The 18,841-nt window shown below is 34.4% G+C and overlaps 2 protein-coding genes across 2 annotated transcripts; one reads left to right on the top strand and one right to left on the bottom strand.

The window, feature by feature from the left end:
- Nucleotides 1-2,501: 2,501 nt before the first annotated feature.
- Nucleotides 2,502-7,497, bottom strand: LOC111997680 (uncharacterized). The gene is made up of 7 exons (XM_024029794.2): nt 7,405-7,497; nt 5,443-5,833; nt 5,158-5,321; nt 4,988-5,068; nt 4,398-4,473; nt 4,211-4,303; nt 2,502-2,943 (listed from the first exon to the last, which is right to left on the bottom strand). Exons 2-7 carry the CDS (start codon nt 5,813-5,815, stop codon nt 2,783-2,785), a joined length of 948 nt encoding a protein of 315 aa, XP_023885562.1. The 5' UTR covers nt 5,816-5,833; nt 7,405-7,497; the 3' UTR covers nt 2,502-2,782.
- Nucleotides 7,498-17,065: 9,568 nt separating this feature from the next.
- On the top strand, nt 17,066-18,451 carry LOC111989005 (peroxidase 29). The gene is given in 3 exon segments (XM_065759904.1): nt 17,066-17,272; nt 17,357-17,717; nt 18,051-18,451. Coding segments are annotated over 3 exon segments (969 nt in total).
- Nucleotides 18,452-18,841: the final 390 nt, after the last annotated feature.

The raw sequence follows: 18,841 nt of genomic DNA, 5'->3' as shown, positions 1-18,841 counted from the left end.
ATATTTTCTTGATAGGAAATGGAATAGAAGAACATTGTGAACATATTCTATTTTACCATATTAGGCAGTTGACCATAACCACTGTAGAATGACTGGCAATTTGTTCAAATTATGAATAAATCTTAAAATCAGAACATGCATGCAAAGTGATATGTCTAGACAAACTTGCAATAGAAATGACTTGGCAAAAACAAATGATTGTTTGGCTCAACCACCAACACAGAGATCTAATTGGGATCACATTGCTCTAAATGCGCTACATTGATTATTACAGCCGCCCTTTAATAATATAAGGTTTTTCTTGTCTCTCTGTCCCATTGGAAATATTGAAAACTAGGGGTTTCCTACTCTGGTATTGTTTTCCTGTTTGTGGTTGTTGTTTCCTCTTAGATTGTGAGCAATTAATATAAAAAAAAATGGTGGGCAACTCTGCTTTTCTGTGGGAGGAGCAATACAAGCTAGTAATTAAGGATATCCTAGGGGAAAGTACATTGAAATAGGGCCTAATTGAAGTTCATTAATTGTGAGCTTAGTTTACACTCTAGTGAGTTGGTCTTAGTACGCTTTTGTGGGAAAGCTCACCTTGTTGGTTTAAGTGTAAATAGATCTAGTAGGACAATATTTTTTCTTTTATACTTTTTTTTCATAATTATGATTGTGATTTGAACATTTTTAACTATTCTAATCCGTGCATAATATAAACTATAACAACTATAACAATTGTGTTAGTTTTAGTCCATCTGAGAGTAATGTGACCCCAATTATTACTTACCTATGCTACTTAACAAAATTGTGAAAAAGATTATAAGAAATTAAATTGTCTTACATGGCTCATTTAAGTATTTGGGCTCATTTAAGTATTTTGCCTTGTGTCTATGGCCCAATAACAAGTTTCCACATTGATTATTTAGGTTAATTGGGCATATAGTCGGAAATTAGGCTTCAAATTTTGGCTTAATAAGGATTTGAAAACCTCTCATCTTATATTCCTTCCTCCAACAAGAAAGAATTTCTTATCTTAGACCCTATATAACAAAGGACTGAAGGAGAATTTTTTTTTTTTTTTTTTCCTCCCTCTAATGGAATTTCACTCAAGGCTTCTCAAGTCTTAATCGAAACTTCAAAGAGAGCTTTTTCTCTTTCTTCCATGCTTAGTATGAAGAGGAAAGAATGGTATGGAAGAGGGAGAGGGTAGAATGGTGGAGGTGGTGAGATTTTTGGGGTGTTTTGTTGGTAGTATCTGAGATTGGCTGTGATGGAAGTGTTTTCAAAGTAGCTATTTTGGGAGATTTTAAAAGCAGGAGGGCTTTGGTGGCAATGGAGTTCTAAAAGAGTGACTAATGAGTTTTAAAGTTTGAGAGTGGGTGAGGGATCCCTCATCATGAAGGGGAAAAGGAGTCAATAGACTCAACGCACTCCAGAAGGTAGAGGACCCAGGTCCCAGATAGGATGAGAGCAACTACATAATTTTATTGAGTGAGGTAAATGGTATCCAGTAGTAAAAAATGTCAAAATTTAAAGGGTTAAAAAATTTCTTATAAGCGTCATAATTTAAAAGTGAACTTTTCAAGTTTCAATCTCAATCCTTAAAAGTGATATTGTATCAAATCTCAATCCTCATTTTACATAACTTATTCTGTTTGTTTTACTAAAACTGAAAACTTTTTACTAAAAGTACTGTAAATAAAAATAAAAGTTAACTAAAATAGTACAATAAGACCTATAATTAGTACCAAAAAGTGCAATAAAACCTATAAATAATAACACAAATAAGCTAAATAATAAATTAACCTGACTTTTTAATTTGAAGCCAAACAAACCAAGAAAGTCAATCTCGTACCGGAATCTGTACCGGTTTGACTAGTAAAACGATATATTTTGATACCGATCAATACCGATGTACCATTTCAAGTTTACCGTTATTTTTAATATTTATAAATAAATAAATAAATATATTATAATAAATATAAAAATTTACCATAAAATATTACCTCAATTCATAACAAATTATTCATGATTTTAGACTTTAATATCAATTAAAAGAAGAAAAAAACACACAATATAAAAAATAGAAAACTTAATTATTCATTGCATACTAAAAAAATAAATAATACTAATAAGTTAATACAAGTAAGTTACTATTTTGTCTTTACAAAAATTCAAAAATTACAAAACCCAAAAAAAAAAAAAAAAGAAACTTTTTTTCTATTCCAACTAGAATTGCCTAAAATCGGCCAGTATAACCGGTATATGATTGATAATTAAACTGGTACGAAACGTTGACATTTCGATTCCGATATATGTACCGATACAGTACATACCGGCCGGTATGATATCGAACACCTTAAACAAACACTTAACTTGTCTAATAAAAGATAATCACTTGCCACAAAGAAAGTTTGATCGTTAGACACTACTCAATAATAATCTAATTCATAACCAATACCACCATAAACATTGGTTTTCATTTAAAGCCAATCCCAATAAAGGTAAGAATCAACTCAAAACAAATAGAAAGATTGTTCTTTGCATGAACGCAAGCATGTACTTACACAGTTACAATTTCACAATGAATATTTTAGAACTTCAATATAAATCTTGTCACAAAAGTAAATTGACCAACAACTTTTAGACACGGCTATTCTCACCCAAACACATCATCGCTAACACAGTAACACAGGTAACATTCAGAAACACTTGGGGTGGTCAGCACAGAGTCCTAGCTCTCGGTTTTGTAGGTATGTATATGCGAAACTAAGCCAACATTACCTAGTAAAGCAATTTACTCTATATTGATTCTGACAACTTTTTTTGTTCTCCCTGCAGAAGAATTGCTTCTAGCTTCATTGTTCGATCCCATTCCTTCGGCTTTCCAGGGCTGTTCCATAGATGGGAGGGCCCAACCTCCCCAAATATCTTTCTCCTGTTCGCGGCTACTAGAACCTAAAATTATAGTGGATTTAAAACAATTGGTAGCCAGACCAAACAATAAACAAATGTTAAATAAAAAATCAAGCAGCAACAAAAGAGCAGTAGCACATCAAGAAATTAGGATAGAACATAGAAAACATGTCATGGAACATCAGTTATGCCTTCTCTAAAACAATATCATGGGGAAAAAAGAAAAAAGAAAGCACGAAACTTATGTTTAATAAACCACAACCAAATTAAAAAATAAATAAATAAATAAATAAGCAAAAAATAAGTATAGCCAAATAGTACAATGAACATGCTACAAATTGTAGTAGTAATGGAGCTAAGCTAGACGTGTTCAATCAGAGACGCCTAGGAAATGAAAAATATACAAAAAATTGTATCTCTGTAATAGTTTACATCTTCATGCACCATACATATAAAATCTAAGAAGACTAAAAAAAGAAAGGGTTTTGGATGTGTTACTCTCTAATCTCCAGCTTTATATGCCTCAATATTCATGATACCAATGGAATGAGTAAGCACATAGTTTGGTTCACTATTTTGCATAAAACACAAAAATACCATACCGTGTAATAACCAAGAGTTTAGCATTCATCATTGGCCTTTCTAATAGTTGTATCTTGTACCTAAAGATAATGAAATAAACGAAAGGACCCTCCAACATTACACAGTGACAAACATGCAGTCCTAGATTCCAGACAATTATGTCCTTCTATGTTTCACAGTTTAGACAGCTTAAATTTTCTTGACATAAATAGCAAAAGGTCCTCTGGTGTATGCTACTACCTGAAAGCCCCCAGTTGAAATGGAATTAATTTCGAATACACACTAGAGGTAGAATCTAGTAGTAAAGACCGGTGGATAAGACATACCACTGATCGCTACTCCCAATTGTTTTTATCAATCATCTATTTAAGTATGGCCAAGTTAATTCAGAAGTACCTATAAAACTAAATTAAAATTTTTTACATTTCCAGCTATAATTACAATTAGTTGGGCTTAAAGGCTCAGTTAAATTGACCCACATTTCCAGAACAGCATAGTAATGCATACCTGAAGCAACCTATTGAGGTGGATGACAGGTGAAAGTGTGATGCAATAAAAAATTAGAGTGATTAAAGGCCTGAAAAATTCCCTCTCCCTATAGTGTGTGTGATCAAACACTCTATAGGTTTCAAACAATGAATTCTCTAAAAAGCTTAGTTTTTGTTTGTCACTATAAATATCATCTAACTGCAACATATTTACAATGAGAAACAAACACAATATTTACCTGCATTGCCATGCATATGAAATCCACGTTCCCAGCCAGGCAAATGCCCCTTAACATTACCTTTCCATGCTTCTTCAAAACCAGCAAGCTCATCTGGAATAAGCATCAAAACATTAGTCCTATGGCTGAACAATGGTATAAAACACAATCTGTCTCTAAATAATCATGAAAGATAGAAGGAACAAACCTTCATTTAAATTGTGTAAAGTTTGCAACGTATCCACCTTACCATCTGAATTAAGCTTCTTTGTAACTGAGTGACCCTGCATAAGCAATGCAACCATCTTAATCAACATGGCTACATTTCCATGTCTAAAATAATATAGAGACCATTTCCTTATGCTTTCATCCATCAGCTTTTATCCACAAGGGTTTAAAGAAGGAAATGAGTAACTGTGAACCACATGAGGTCAAGTTATATATTAAATGGATCAACTAAGGACAGTATGATAAAAACATATATAGCTCAATCACATCTTGATCACAAATTGTGCAGGTGAAATGGTTGTTATAAATTTCAGGGAATTTATTCTTGGGTTTTAAATCTCCCAGTCAAAACAATGAGAATATACATGTAGGGGAAAGAATAATTGAGGACCAAGTGCACTAACACACTGCACCAGACACCAACAATGGACAAAGGGATGGGTTATCCATTAGAAACACTCTCTTTTTATTTATCATTTATTCCAAAAGCTTGATGAACCTAAAATTGAGATTTTTGGAATAGAGCTGTCGTAATCATGGTCCTCTAATTAACTGTGTAACCCCAGCTACCTTATCATGAATTCCTCTAGAGATCCTGTGTGAAGCTTGACCTGTTGTTCTATCTGCTTCCTTGGTTTCCTCAACCACCACCTGATTCAAAATCACAGCATTAAACCGAGAAATAAATAAATAAATAAAAATAAACAGTGGATCAACTTGCCCTTCAAAAAGTTACTTACTCCATCACCACCTGTCCGTGTAGTTCTTGTAGAAGAGTAATATGCTCCATCAACGCCACCATATGTGACTCTACGAGTCTGCATACTGACCTTGCCGGGTTGGGAATGTGCTCTTTCAACCTTGTTATGGTCATTCCAAGAAGTCACATCCTTGCTCTTCGTCTCTATGAAATCAACCACAGCAGTAATTATCAATTAGTATTAAACAAAAAAAAAGAAAAAAACCCCAAGATAAAATAGAGAATTCACAATGTACCAGTAGACAAAACAAGTATGTTCAATTACCATCAGCATCATCATCATCTGGAAGCTCAACAGAAGGTTCAATGCCTGACCGAGAATGCTTTTGACGATCATCTTTCCCAGCCCCAGTGCCTGCATCTTCCTCATTCTGTCCCTCATCATCAGAGTTTAATTCTTCTATTGTTATTCCCTTGTCTCTACTGATCTGATCTTTGCCATTGGCTGGATCACTTGAACCAAACATGCCTGAATCAAACAAACTTCCAAAGGGGCGAGTGAAAAAGGGATCATCAAACGGATCCCTATCTCCAAAAAGGCTCGGCGTCATACTTCTACGAGATCTAAAGCCCTGGAAACCACCCAATAGGTCATCCGGGTGAAAGAAACTATCTTCACCTTCTCTTCCCCTCTGCATATCGTATTGTGCCAATGCCTCTTAAAAAAAAAAAAAAACCAAGAATAAGAAACAACTAACATTCAAAAAACCTCTGCCTTTCAAGTACAAATCTGCTTTGTTGGCAAACCAAGTTGAGAATTGGTGAAAAATAATACTAATTTAACTTGTATCTTCCTATGAAGCACGGACACGGCTGGGAGGGTGCTGCACTGGAGTCCAACGCGGGGTGCGGCGTCCGACATGGTTGCCCACGTGTCGGTGCCACTTTTGAGCTTTTTTTTTTTTTTAACGGATTTGCGTCAACTCGGCTCGATTCGCGCTAAGCTTCTATTCACGCTGAACCGGGCCGATTCAACTAGAAGCAAGCTGTATCGACAGAATCGGGTCATATCAGCCGGTGACCAAAACGGCAAAAACCACCTAAACAAGCCGAAATCGGCTTTGAATCATGCCGGAACAGCTGAAATCGGCTTTGAATGAGACCCAAACATCCTAAATCTGTCATTTCTCAATTTTCTTCTGAATATTTGTTGCTTCTTTTGTGTTTTCTTTTTTGTTTTGTGTTTCTTACCTTCTTCTTTCTTTGTTTTGTGAATCAAGGCATAATAATATGTTTTTTAAGAATATTTTAATAGTAAAATTATATAAAAAATATAAATAAAAATACTTTTAATAATTTTTTAATCGCCACACCCGCACCCTATTTTTTTCAAAAATTACCGAGTCCCGCACCCACACCCAAATCCAGATCCGCACCCGTGCTTCATAGGTATCTTCTGTGTTAATTTCATTTATAAAAAATTAACAAAACAATTTAGCAATGCATACAAATCCGTGGCATATTGACCTCGAATCAAGAGGTTATTGTTCTTGGAAGAACAAATATATGAGAGATTTAGCATAAAAACAATTGGAAAAAAAAAAAAAAAAACCGATTACAAATGATCATGAAACCAGCAAATCAAATGTTTGCAAAAAGAATGACTTTTCAATAAGCAGAATCGTTAAGATCGCCTTTAAGCTCTATTTGATTTCTGAGAAACAGCTCTGAATTTTATTTATCAATAAACTGACAAAATCAAATGCTAAAGACAGAAACATTCAACACAAAAAATAAATAAATAAAATGATTGTGCTATTCTGCTATGTTTCACTTTCACTGCAGAGAAAAAGTGCGAAAAGAAAAGAATGATACAGAAACCCAACCCCAGATACACAAAAGACATACTTGGTTGACACATCATCAAAAAAATGAGGATAACGAAAGTAATTATCAAATTTAATTAATAAACTAACAAATCAAAAACAGCCAAATTCAGGAAACATTCTCTTTGTAACAAGCATTATATACAGAGACTTAAGGAAACGTGTGATTACTATGTTTGATAAAAAAATTAAAAAAATAAAAAACCCTGAGAGAAAACAGTAAGAAACAATGTTATAATCCAAAATCTACGTGATGCTCTCTATGATAATTAAGTTCGAAAATGTAGGAAAAGAAAATAAGTTATGTTTTTGAATTCAAGGGAAGTAAGGAATTAAACTTACAAAAACCCAACACTGCTACAGACATACGCAGACACAGAGAGAGAGAGAGAGAGAGTTACCTTTGAAGACGATTGAATGAATGAAGAATGTGAGAGAGAGAAGAAGGAACGAGAATGGCCCAGTTTCGAGTTTCTAGTTTGTTCTGATGAATGGGAAATGAAATGTATATATACCTGTTGTTTGAGAATGGCAGAACGACACGTGTAGTGGAATCTTGACTTTCATAAGCTAGAATGTTCGGTTTTATTTCTGTGTTATTTTATTTTCTTCCTTCGGAGGCAACATGGATTAGAAATTTCAAACATTCTCGTATTTTCCATATATACATATATATATATATATTGTTAATAAAAAAAGTTAAAAAACAAAAAAGATTTCATTTGACAAAAAAAAAAGATGCAATATTTTATATTCTTATTCAATCATGAAAGATTTTATCAATTGAACTAAGTAGAACCTAGTAGTATAAGGTTGTTACTCCGTCCCATATTATAAAATATGAAATAAAATTCTTTAGAGTTCTTGAGTAATTTTTGTTATCAAAATTTAAAAATGCTGATGCCCATTTATTTTTAATTTGATTGATAGGAGTTAAAAAAATTTGTTAAAATAATCCTAAAATTTAATTTTTAGAAGATCCTAATATTAGAACTAGTATCTTTTTGTTTTAAAGTTAGGGGTTGATTTAGTAAATGATGTCCTTTCAAAATTTGATATTTTTAAGATTAGATTATTTTGTAAAAGGAAACAAATATTGCAGCTTAGCTAAAAAAAAAAAAAAAAAAAACTATCCATTCTTTCTACTTATCAGTTTGAATGGCTAAATGCAAATTAGTACAAAGCATAACAAAAAGAACAAAAAAGATAGAAAAACGAGAACATAAAAGAAGCACTAATTACAAAGGAAGAGAAAGTTAAGAAATAAAGAGAGAGAATCACTAGATGCGAGTCCCTAAACTCTAGACCAATCAAAAAGAGAACCAAAAAAGAGAGCAAACAACTGGTTATCGGATCTATTCAAGTCCTCAAAAGTCCACCGATTTCATTTCCTCCAAATACACCACATCAAGTATAAGGGAACTAAATTCCAAATGTGAGATGAATGCTTCCCCAACCAATTCCACAAACCAAATAGAAAATCTGTCACCGAATGTGAGAGAACTCACGAAATCCCAAAAGTATTAAAGACAAAGCTCCACAGCCGATAAGCCTTCACACAATGTAACAACAAATGATCCATTGTCTCCCCATAACAACGACACTCGACATATAATACACCAATCAACGAAATCAATACCCCTAGCCTGCAAGCAGCAGCGGCTCTAAGAATTTTTTTTAGGGTGGTCACTAAGAAATTTAAATTATACAAAATTTAATAAAGCGGCTCTAACCAAAATATTTTTCTTAGTACTATTTTTTAAGGGAAAATGAAATTAGAGATTATTTTATTGAATAGGTTGAACAATCTACAAATTTAAATGATTATAAATTTTTATCTTTTTGTTTTATAATAGGCTTTTTGTTAAATAATTTGTTCACTTGTTGTTGTTTGGTCTTGTCTTATTTTTGTTTGGTTTATATTTGTTGTTATTTAAGATTTTTTTTTTTAATTTATAAAAGGGATCATGAATTATGTTGGGGGGAGAGAATTAATTTTAGAGTAATGCTATGTCTATAATATTTTTACAATAAATCTTATGCAAAAAACTATTATTGGTGGGTAAAAAAATAATACTAATATTTGGGTCAAATTAGAATTAGTAACAGCTTACTACATTGAATTTATTGTGAAATTATTGTAAAAATGTTATCAATGTAACTGTTGGAGGCAAAATTTTAAGCCAATTATAAAATGCCACATCAAAATTTAGTGGCAAATTCTGAATTAATGTCATTAAATTAATTAAATCAAATGATGACATTTGTCTCATCAAAATGGATATTACATTGAAATATTGAAATTTGTCATGTGTTATTTGGTCTACAAGATAAAGATAAATTTTCTATTCAAAATATATGAATAATTATCTTTATTTAAAATGAATAAAATAAAGATAAATTTTCTATTCAAAATTGATAGATAATTATCTTTATTAAAATAAATTAAATAGAGATAATTATTTATCTTTGTTGATTATTATCTTTATCAAAATAGATAAATAGAGATAATTATCTCTAAGAAGAATTTGGGTCAATCAAAAGTCTACTACATACTTTTAAGTATATCAATTTAAAGTGGAGTTTATCCTCTAAAATCACTATAAATAGAGGACACCCCCTCTCATTTTGAAGACCAAGTTTTCAAGAGGCTCGAGTTCTGAAGAAATTCTGTCTCAAGAATCTTTGAAGAACTTGAAGAATAGAACATTCAAAGGGCTTGGAGAACTTGAAGAACAATAAATCTCTAATAAGCTCAAAGTTAGAGATTTGTTGTCAAAACTGTTCAATCCGTCTTTTAATCAAAGTCAAGGAGATCTCTTGTTCGAGTTCTTTGAAGTTCTATTGGAATTAAGCTAAAAAGCCTCCATAAACTTCAACAAACCCAAATCTTTGAAGCTCAACGGATCAAGCCTCTAAAGCCCCGAAGAACTTCAACCTACGAGCCTTCACATTTGAAGACTTGAAGAACAATAAATCTCTAATAAGCTCAAAGCTAGAGATTTGTTGTGAAGACCATTCAATCCATCTTCCAACCAAAGTCAAGAAGATCTCTTGTTCGAGTCAAGTTCAAAGAAGATAGAATCAGAGGGTATTTTTTTGTAAAAGAATTGAAATAGAGATTGTACTCATTATTTATCAATACAAGTTTATATTTGCAAACCATATTTCTTTTTCAATTGTTTGATTTTCTACAATTGGGAAATTTTGTGTTTACAGTAACATTGCTCTTATTTTTGTTAAAACCAAATTTTTATAATTCTCAAGTCAGGGTGTTCAATATTTTTATTCGGTAGTGATCACAATAAGTTATTTTAGCATATATATATATATATATATATTTTAGTAAGTGTATATATTCAATTTTTTGCAAGTCAGGTGCAAGTCAAGGTGGTCCTGTGACCACCTTGGCTTGCTTGTGGAGCCACTAGTGCCTGCAAGTTATCTCCTGTGAGAATCCTATCCCATACAGCTATCCAAACAAAGAAAGAGACACGCTGGGGTGCGTTAACCTTCCAAATACCTTTCCAAGGAAAAACAACTGAAGAAGAACCATGTAATTTATGATAAAACGAGCGGATATTAAACTCACCGTTCTTCATCAATTTCCATCTCATACGAGATCCATCAGTCACTGAAGGTAAATTGGATGCCAAGAATCAGAGAAAATCATTCATGACATTCGCATCCCAATCATTAGGACCCCGAATGAAACGAACATCCCAAGTTCTCCTCTCCCAAATTCCTTGGCATATCAAAGATGAGTCTACAGAAGTTGCTCTGTTTGCAACAAAATTGTACAAAATCAGAAAAGCCAAATGGAGAGGAAGATCCCGACACCACTAGTCTATCCAAAATTTCACTCTATTCCCCAACCCAACCTTAATTGGATGTTTTGCTAAAAACTTCACAACCCATCTGAATACTTCTCCACAAACCACACCCATGAACACCCCTTCTCAGCTTGAAAGTCCACCCCCCATTCTTCTTAGCATTTTGTAAGCAAAACATCAAGATTTTTTTGTTAAAAAAAAAAAAAACAGTGATATCAAAATGTTAACCATTAAAACGTTATCCGACAACAAGGCTGTGTTTGTTTCGGGTAAAACGTTTTTCGGAAAATACATATTTTTCGGAAATGCTATTTTCCGGAAAAGGAAAATATTTTTAAGTGTTTGGTTGAATTATGAAAATGGTTGTGGAAAATATTTTCATGCGTTTGGTTCTATTAGGAAAATGCTATTTTTCGGCAGCAAATTCCAGCAACAACACAACAACAACAGCAAATTCCGGCAACAACAACAACAACAACAATCAGTTCATTATTTTTTTTTTTTTTTTTTCACTGAGAGATCGAGGAAGAGAGAGCGTGGAGGCGATGGGTGTGATGGCGCGATTGAGAAGGCGATGGCGCGATCGAGGAGACGACGATGTGCGATGGCGCGATCGAGGAGGCGATGGCGCGATCGAGGAGATGACGAGGTGCGATGGCGCGATCGAGGAGACGACGATGTGCGATGGCGCGACTCGTGGGTCTCGCGGTGCAACTCGCTTGGTCTCGCCGATGCAGTGCGACTCGTGGGTCTCGCAGTGCGACTCGCTGGGTCTCGCCGACGCGGTGCGACTGGTGGGTTCGTGGGTCGAAGGTCGCCGGCGATGAGCTCTGGGCTTGGAGCTGCTGGGTTCGTGCTCTCTCTGGGTCGAAGCTGCTGGGTCTCTCTTCGTGCTCTTTTCTCTCTTTTCCGGAAAATTTCATTTGAAGTGAAAATAAGACCGGAAATCAATTTCACCCGTTTTTGGCATTATTTTCGGTCAACCGGAAATGGTTTTCAGTTTGACCAAATTTGAAGGAACAGCCAAACACCCAATTTTCCGGAAAATAATTTCCGGAAACCGTTTGAAGCCAAAACAAACGGACCCTAAGCTGTACAAGGCTCAAGCTCTTACTTTGAGTACAAATGTAACTATTCCCTCATTCAATTAATGTTCACTCTTGAGCGAATAGTGTATCCTAAGAGAAGTCTCTTTTGACAAAAGCTTTTGGGCATTGATCTTGTTAATTACTTACTTATCCCCTACCAGACTTTTACAGCAAATTAGGATTTTTTTTTCTTTTTATTTGGTTAATACTTCACTATTAAAATTTTATTTTTATTATATTAGTTTAATAAAGTATAGATTATAAAATGCTAGGTTATTTAAAATGTTAGATAACTTGACAAAAGATAAAATTTTATATTTATAATATTTAATTTGAATTATAAAATAAAATAATTTCAAATGAATATTGATGAGTGTGAACTCGTCAGTACTGTTCGTCGGATGGAGATGATCCTTCAACTTCCACAGATGGTCACCGGTGTGGTGCCTGCCACAACGCCTCTGATGCCAAAGTCAGAATATGAAACTCTCTTAAAAGAAAAGCAATATAAGATGAACAGAAAAGCAAATAAACAATCTCCTTTCTTACTTCTCTCCCCTTTTTTTGGCGATGTCTAGGACTTATATATCTTCTTATGGCCTCTAGCCGTTGGGGTAGTTATGGAGGTCTTAATGCTCCTTTTGGTAACATCTGGGGCCGTTTAATGTGTCATCACTGTCCTTCAACGGATTGTACAGTTGTCCCTGTAACCGTTATGGGTTTGATTGCTTGCATTGAATGATCTGGATATCTTCGTCAGTAAAGCATTTACTTGACTCACCTAGCCAGAGTTTGGATTTGTCCGTATTGATGGGATCGTCCATGCGTAAATGAACTCGTCAGCCCCGTCAGTTGCCCCCCGATTCTGTGTTCGTTATTTAAATGACGACCATAGAATGTGAAGAGTTTACAGTTTACGAGTGTTGTTTGGGATTTCGATCCACATTAAATGCAAAGTGGCAGCGTTTCGCAAATCGTGGCATACGTGGCACGTGCCGGTGGGTGGAGTTAATGCTTTGATTTGGTGGGACTATTGGGCTTCCTGCTGGTTTTTTCAGTTTTCTAAAGCCTTAGTTTAAAACTTCTTCTTGTTCACTTTTTTCAAAAATCCTTCAATCATTTGCTTTGATCATCCTCTCCGGCGACCTCTCTCTGCAACCTTTCTCCGAACTGGCAATCGGCGTGGTGGTGCTCCCTTTTCTGATCGTTTCCTTAAGGTACGCCCATTCTCCTGTATTACTCTTCTTCGCCTTGTTGTGGCTTTGCATGTGATCTTTTTCTCTTTTCTCTTTTCTTTTGTTCTAAATTCCATGGGAGTTTAGTTCACCGTTGTGTCTTTTATTTGGTTTTCATGGTTAGTAGCTTTGAGGTTAGGATAGCTTGCCCCTCAATTTCATTCCTTTTTGCTCGCTTAGGAGGGTCTTTAGGGGTTTCCTCTAATATTGAGGATTTTGTTTTTGAGGGTAACTGTCTGAGTGTTGCTTTGGCTGATCTGTTGCCTTTGCTTCGTCAGTCTTTAGATTGGTTTGTGAACGAGGTTGGAGTGCGAGTAGGTATGTCTGAAGTTAGGTTGAGCAAGCTTGAAACTGGGTTGTCGTCCAACGGCGGCCCAGCGGAGGAAGATACCGCCGTCTCTGGCCCTCGAGAGGTTAGGGCTTTTTATGCTCTGGGAGAGGAGTGTGGGCTAGACGTTGACACATTGGCGAGGTTTAGAGATAGATTCCAGTTTCTGAATCGAGTTAGGGTTCGTCTGCCCAGTGAGGAAGACCGGGCGTGTCACTTCTTCCCAGGTGAGGTATGCTTTTACGAGGCTGCCTTCACTTGTGGTTGAGGTTTCCCGTCCATCCTTTCTTGATGGAGCTGTTAGATCACTTTGGTATCGCTCCGGGGCAACTTATGCCCAATTCGTGGAGAATTTTAGTCAGCTGTATGGGGATATGGCTGGCAGCTAATGACGGGGATATGATCAGGGTTGATGAACTGGTGTATTTGTATCGTTTGAAAGCGTCAAAGGAGCATGGGTACTACGAACTAGTGCCTTGGGAGAGGAGGACTAGGATTGTCAAAAATTTACCTTCGTCATTCAGGTATTAGAAATCCAGATTCTTCTATGTGTCTGGGGACGATTTTGAGACACCCTCGGGCGAGGTTTGGGGTGATCTCCCGGTGTTACGTCGTCGGTGGGAAACCCCGACTTTAGGTGCGTCAATATTTCTTCTTCGTTTCTTGAATTCTGTCGTGCTTACAATTATGGCCGCTAACACCCTCTCCTTTTTTTTTTTTTTTTAGTCAAAAGACGACCAAAGCTTAAGAGCAAGTATAGAGAACGTGTGCAGAAGGCTATCAAGTACGCGTAGACAATCGAGAGCTGGGACAATCTCGTTGATCCCAGAACTCTTGCGTTCTACTGCCTCGGGCCTGAGCCCTCTACCTCTGTTTTGAAAAATCTTGACATAGAAGGAAAAAAGAGTAAGTTCTAGCTTCGTCAAATACGATCATTTTTGTTAAGATTTAAATAATTTACATGTCTCTATTGTTCTCATTTATCAATTTCACTTGAAATAGAAAGTTTATTTTATGGTTAAGATTTACTTTTCATATTCTAATAATATACAAAGTGTCATGCTAAGAATTCATTATATGCAAGGTTGTCAAAATCGGGATCCTACGTAGGATCGTGGGAGGTAGGTAGGATCGTGGATCGTAGGATCGAATCGTGGATCGTAAGATCCTATCTATTTTCAGATTTTAAGCAAAAAACCTATTGATAATGACTTTGTATGTTATATAATCACTTAAAATATGAATCCATCCATTAAAAAAAATTGCATAATAAAATGTAATTTGCACATACTACAAAGTTCTTATGTCATTCTATCGAAACAAAATATATTTAACTTTTGACATAATATATCTAAAAAGTTTAGTACATGTTTAATTAGCAACTTAGTACCAAAATATTATCTACACATATGGAAAATATTTTCCAAATTCTAAGTTCCAAATCCAAAATAAGTTAGGCTAGTTAGCATATAAAAACTAGCTAACAACAAAATAACTAACTACAAATTTACAATATGTAATCCAAAAGAGATTTCTCAATCTAAGGTAAACTAGCTAATTGTGTGCAATTCTAAACTACTAATTGTGTTTACTAATATTTCTCAAAGAATCAAATACTGAAGATCCTGTTTCATAATTTTTTTATAAAAACTAGCTAACAACAAAATAACTAACTACAAATTTACAATATGTAATCCAAAAGAGATTTCTCAATCTAAGGTAAACTAGCTAATTGTGTGCAATTCTAAACTACTAATTGTGTTTACTAATATTTCTCAAAGAATCAAATACTGAAGATCCTGTTTCATAATTTTTCAAATTTTACTTAATTTAGTTAACAAAATAGAAAAATAAAAACTTTAAAAGCTTTGTCAAAATCATATACACAACACAACAATCTGGAATCAAGCTATCAAAGTACAAATAAATGATAAATTACTAACTACCAAAGCAAATTACCATAAAGCTTAAAGGCAGCGATGGGATGGCTCACGGCAACATCATTGAGAAGGCTGAGAGGGGCTGGGTTTTCGACAGAGGACTGTGGAGGCGCGGGACAGAGGTGCTGGTTTGCTGGAGCTTAGTGTTTCTAAAATATTTAGGTTTTGTTTTTGAAAACATTTAACTTAATACTAAAGGTTTTTTTTGAGATTTTATGTTGAGATAGGGGTAAATTTGGGACTTCAATTTATTATTGGGTTCTGATAACCCATTGGACTTGTGGGTTTAGGACCTTTAGGTGGACCGTGGATTATCTTACTGGACTTACCCAAATGACCCAAATGAATCCCACATTAAAAAAAGAAAAAAAAAGAAAAAAGAAAAAAAAAAAGCCAAATGGTAGGATCGGTAGGATCTCATATGATCCTACGATCCTATACGACCCTACACGATCCTACCTACGATCCTAATATTTTTACGATCTTGCTACGATTTTAATCTTTTTGGTGAGGTGGGATCGTAAAATCGTGCGATTTTACGATCCGGATCGCGATTTTGACAACCTTGATTATATGATTAAGAATTTATTTTCAGGAATTTAACAACATACATAGTGTCACACCATTTAATATATATTAAATTATGTGGCATTGGATACATCCTAATTTGATAATTTTTAATTTGCACAATCAAATATATTCATATCAAATAAAGACCATAAGGATTCATTTCTTCAACCACCCAGAGTAATTTACCTGTCCTCTTTTCTCTTTCAAGTAAATACGTAACTAGGGCAATTGATTTCTTTATTGCCTAAGTTAGAATTACAGTGGGTACTTACTTATCTGCTCATAAATAGTGCAAATAGCATTTAAGTTCCCATGTGGTTTGGTGTTGGGATAACATGGATCCAAGAACTTTAATGCTTCTTTTGTTTGTACTAAGAAATGTGGCTGAGGGGTAAGTTCTCCATTATAACTTTTTTCCAGTATATTTCACGGTTAAATTTTTATTTTATGGTTTTAATAAATTATAAATTATGAAATGTCACATAATTTTATATTTTAAATTACGTGACACTAGAAAAATTTTTATATTTATAATATTTAATTTGAATCATAAAAATATATTAATCTTCAATATTTATATTTATAACATTTAATATGAATAATGAAATAGATCTCCATAGAGACAATTATTTTCTTTTTTTTCAAGATTTGAGTAATTTATGAATCTTCATTTTTCTTGTCATCCACTTCATTTGAAATGGAGAGAGAGTCTATTTTAAAGTTAAAATTTAATATTTGGAATCTAACAATATATATAGTTCCATGTCGAGAATTCATTTCACGGTTAGGATTCTATTTCCAGAATCTAACAACATACAGTGCCACACTTAAATGGTGTAGCAATTTGAACCATCAAATAGAGACCATTTCAAGTAGGGACCAAAGGATCCATTTCTTCAACCACCCACAGTAATTTGTCCATCTCCTCTTTTCCTTTTCAAGTAAATACGAAACTGCTAGGACAATTGATTTCTCTATTGCTTAAGTTAGTGGTACTGTGGTGGTTCTCGGATTATAAATAGTGCATATCTACATTTAAGTTCGCATGTGGTTTGGCACTGGGATAACATGGATCTAACAACTACAGTTTTGATGGTTCTTTTGTTTGTACTTGGGAATGTGACCGAGGGGGAAGTTCTCCATTATAACTTTTATGATAAGTCTTGTCCACAACTTGAGAACATTGTTAGAGCTGGCCTAGTACCTCTCTTTGTCACTGATCCCACCTCACCTGCAGCTTTGTTGAGGCTCATGTTTCATGATTGCCAAGTTCAGGTTCTCTCTATTTTACACGCAACTACATTTGGTTAGACTTAATTGTGACACTAACATATAGTTAATTGTTTCATAATTAAAAAGGGGTGTGATGCATCAATTCTTGTTGATCCAACTGAGGGAAATGTATCATCCGAAATGGCTTCAGTGAGAAATTTCGGAATTCGGAAAAGGGAGTTAATCAGCATAGTAAAATCAATGGTGGAAGCAGCATGTCCCCAGAAAGTTTCTTGTGCTGACATTCTCATATTGGCTGCTCGTGAGGCAGTTGCTATGTCCGGAGGGCCACATATAGAGGTTCCCTTGGGACGTAAGGATTCCTTCACTACTCCAAGCTATCAACAAGCTGATGCTTGGGTCCCTCCTGCCACAACTGGAGTTGATGACATGCTTCACATTTTCACTAGTAAAGGAATGACCATTCAAGAATCGGTAGCCCTAATCGGTATATAATCAAATGATCATGAAATTTTCATTGCCATACATAATATATACATGGACGCAAACATGAAACACAAGAAGACACTAGACCAACAAGTCTTGAAAAATTACATAGCAGTGATATGACAATTAATTAATATATTTTTTGGCATATTTTTTTATAAAAAAAAATATATGTTTATTTCAAGATTTTAAAATATACATGTTGGCATGTTAATTTCCAGCTGTTATGCATATTCACATTGTTGCCTATCTTGATTTTCTTACCCCATGCCTTGGAATAATTGTCTAGGATTTTTTTTTTTTTACTTAAAGAGGATGGTTGTAAAATTTGCAGGTGCGCATACACTAGGAGTTACACATTGTGCAAGCATTTTGAATCGTCTGTACAAAGCTGAAGGTGACAAGGCTCATCAAGAAATGGAACCTGGGTATGAAGCATTCTTGATGTAAAATTGTCCTGAATGGTCTTTAACCTCGAACATAAGTTTTGTTCTTAATGATCCTACTGCCTTTATATTTGATAACCTATATTATAAGAATGCAATGGGAGGCCGTGGTGTACTGAGAATTGATGCTGAAATGGTATCTGATCCTCGAACGGCTCAAATTGTGAAACATTTTGCTAGTGATCGGGATGATTTCTTTCGTGCATTTTCCTCGGCCTTTTTTAAGCTCTCTACTTCAGGCTCTCTGAATCAAGGTGTTATTAGAAAGCGTTGTAATGTATTAGACTAAGAGGTTTTGAACTACTAGAGATGATAGTTTACTATCAACTTATTTTATATTTACGTAGTCATGTGATGTAAATAAACATGATCCCTATATCTTAAAGTTCAAGTCTATGTTTGAAGAAGCTGACAATTTTATAGTCATGGCCAACTCATTATAAATTTGTCAGCAACGCTCCTAATCATTATAAGTAATGCTAAAAACACATCTTTTACAATTGTTTTTTTTCTTCATAATTACTAATATGGTTTGTAATGATTAGAACAATACTACTTTCATACTTTTATATGAGTTCACAAATAACGTTATTTTATCATGTACTAATCATAATAAATTATATTAGTAATTGTAAAAAAGTTATAAAAAATATTATGTTCTTATATTTGTTGAATTACT

The sequence above is a fragment of the Quercus suber genome, unplaced genomic scaffold, assembly GCF_002906115.3.
Source record: "Quercus suber isolate HL8 unplaced genomic scaffold, Cork oak 2.0 scaffold_346, whole genome shotgun sequence".
NCBI lineage: Eukaryota > Viridiplantae > Streptophyta > Magnoliopsida > Fagales > Fagaceae > Quercus > Quercus suber.
Note: the sequence above shows the minus strand (reverse complement) of the source record. Positions and strands in the feature narration are given on the sequence as shown.

Coding starts and splice junctions, on each gene's coding strand:
- LOC111997680 (XM_024029794.2), bottom strand. CDS start 5,815: ATGCAGAGGGGAAGAGAAGGTGAAGATAGTTTCTTTCACCCGGATGAC. Junction 5,069..5,157: donor CACGGACAGGTGGTGATGGA/GTAAGTAACTTT, acceptor ATTTTGAATCAG/GTGGTGGTTGAGGAAACCAA. Junction 4,474..4,987: donor CTAGAGGAATTCATGATAAG/GTAGCTGGGGTT, acceptor TTGCTTATGCAG/GGTCACTCAGTTACAAAGAA.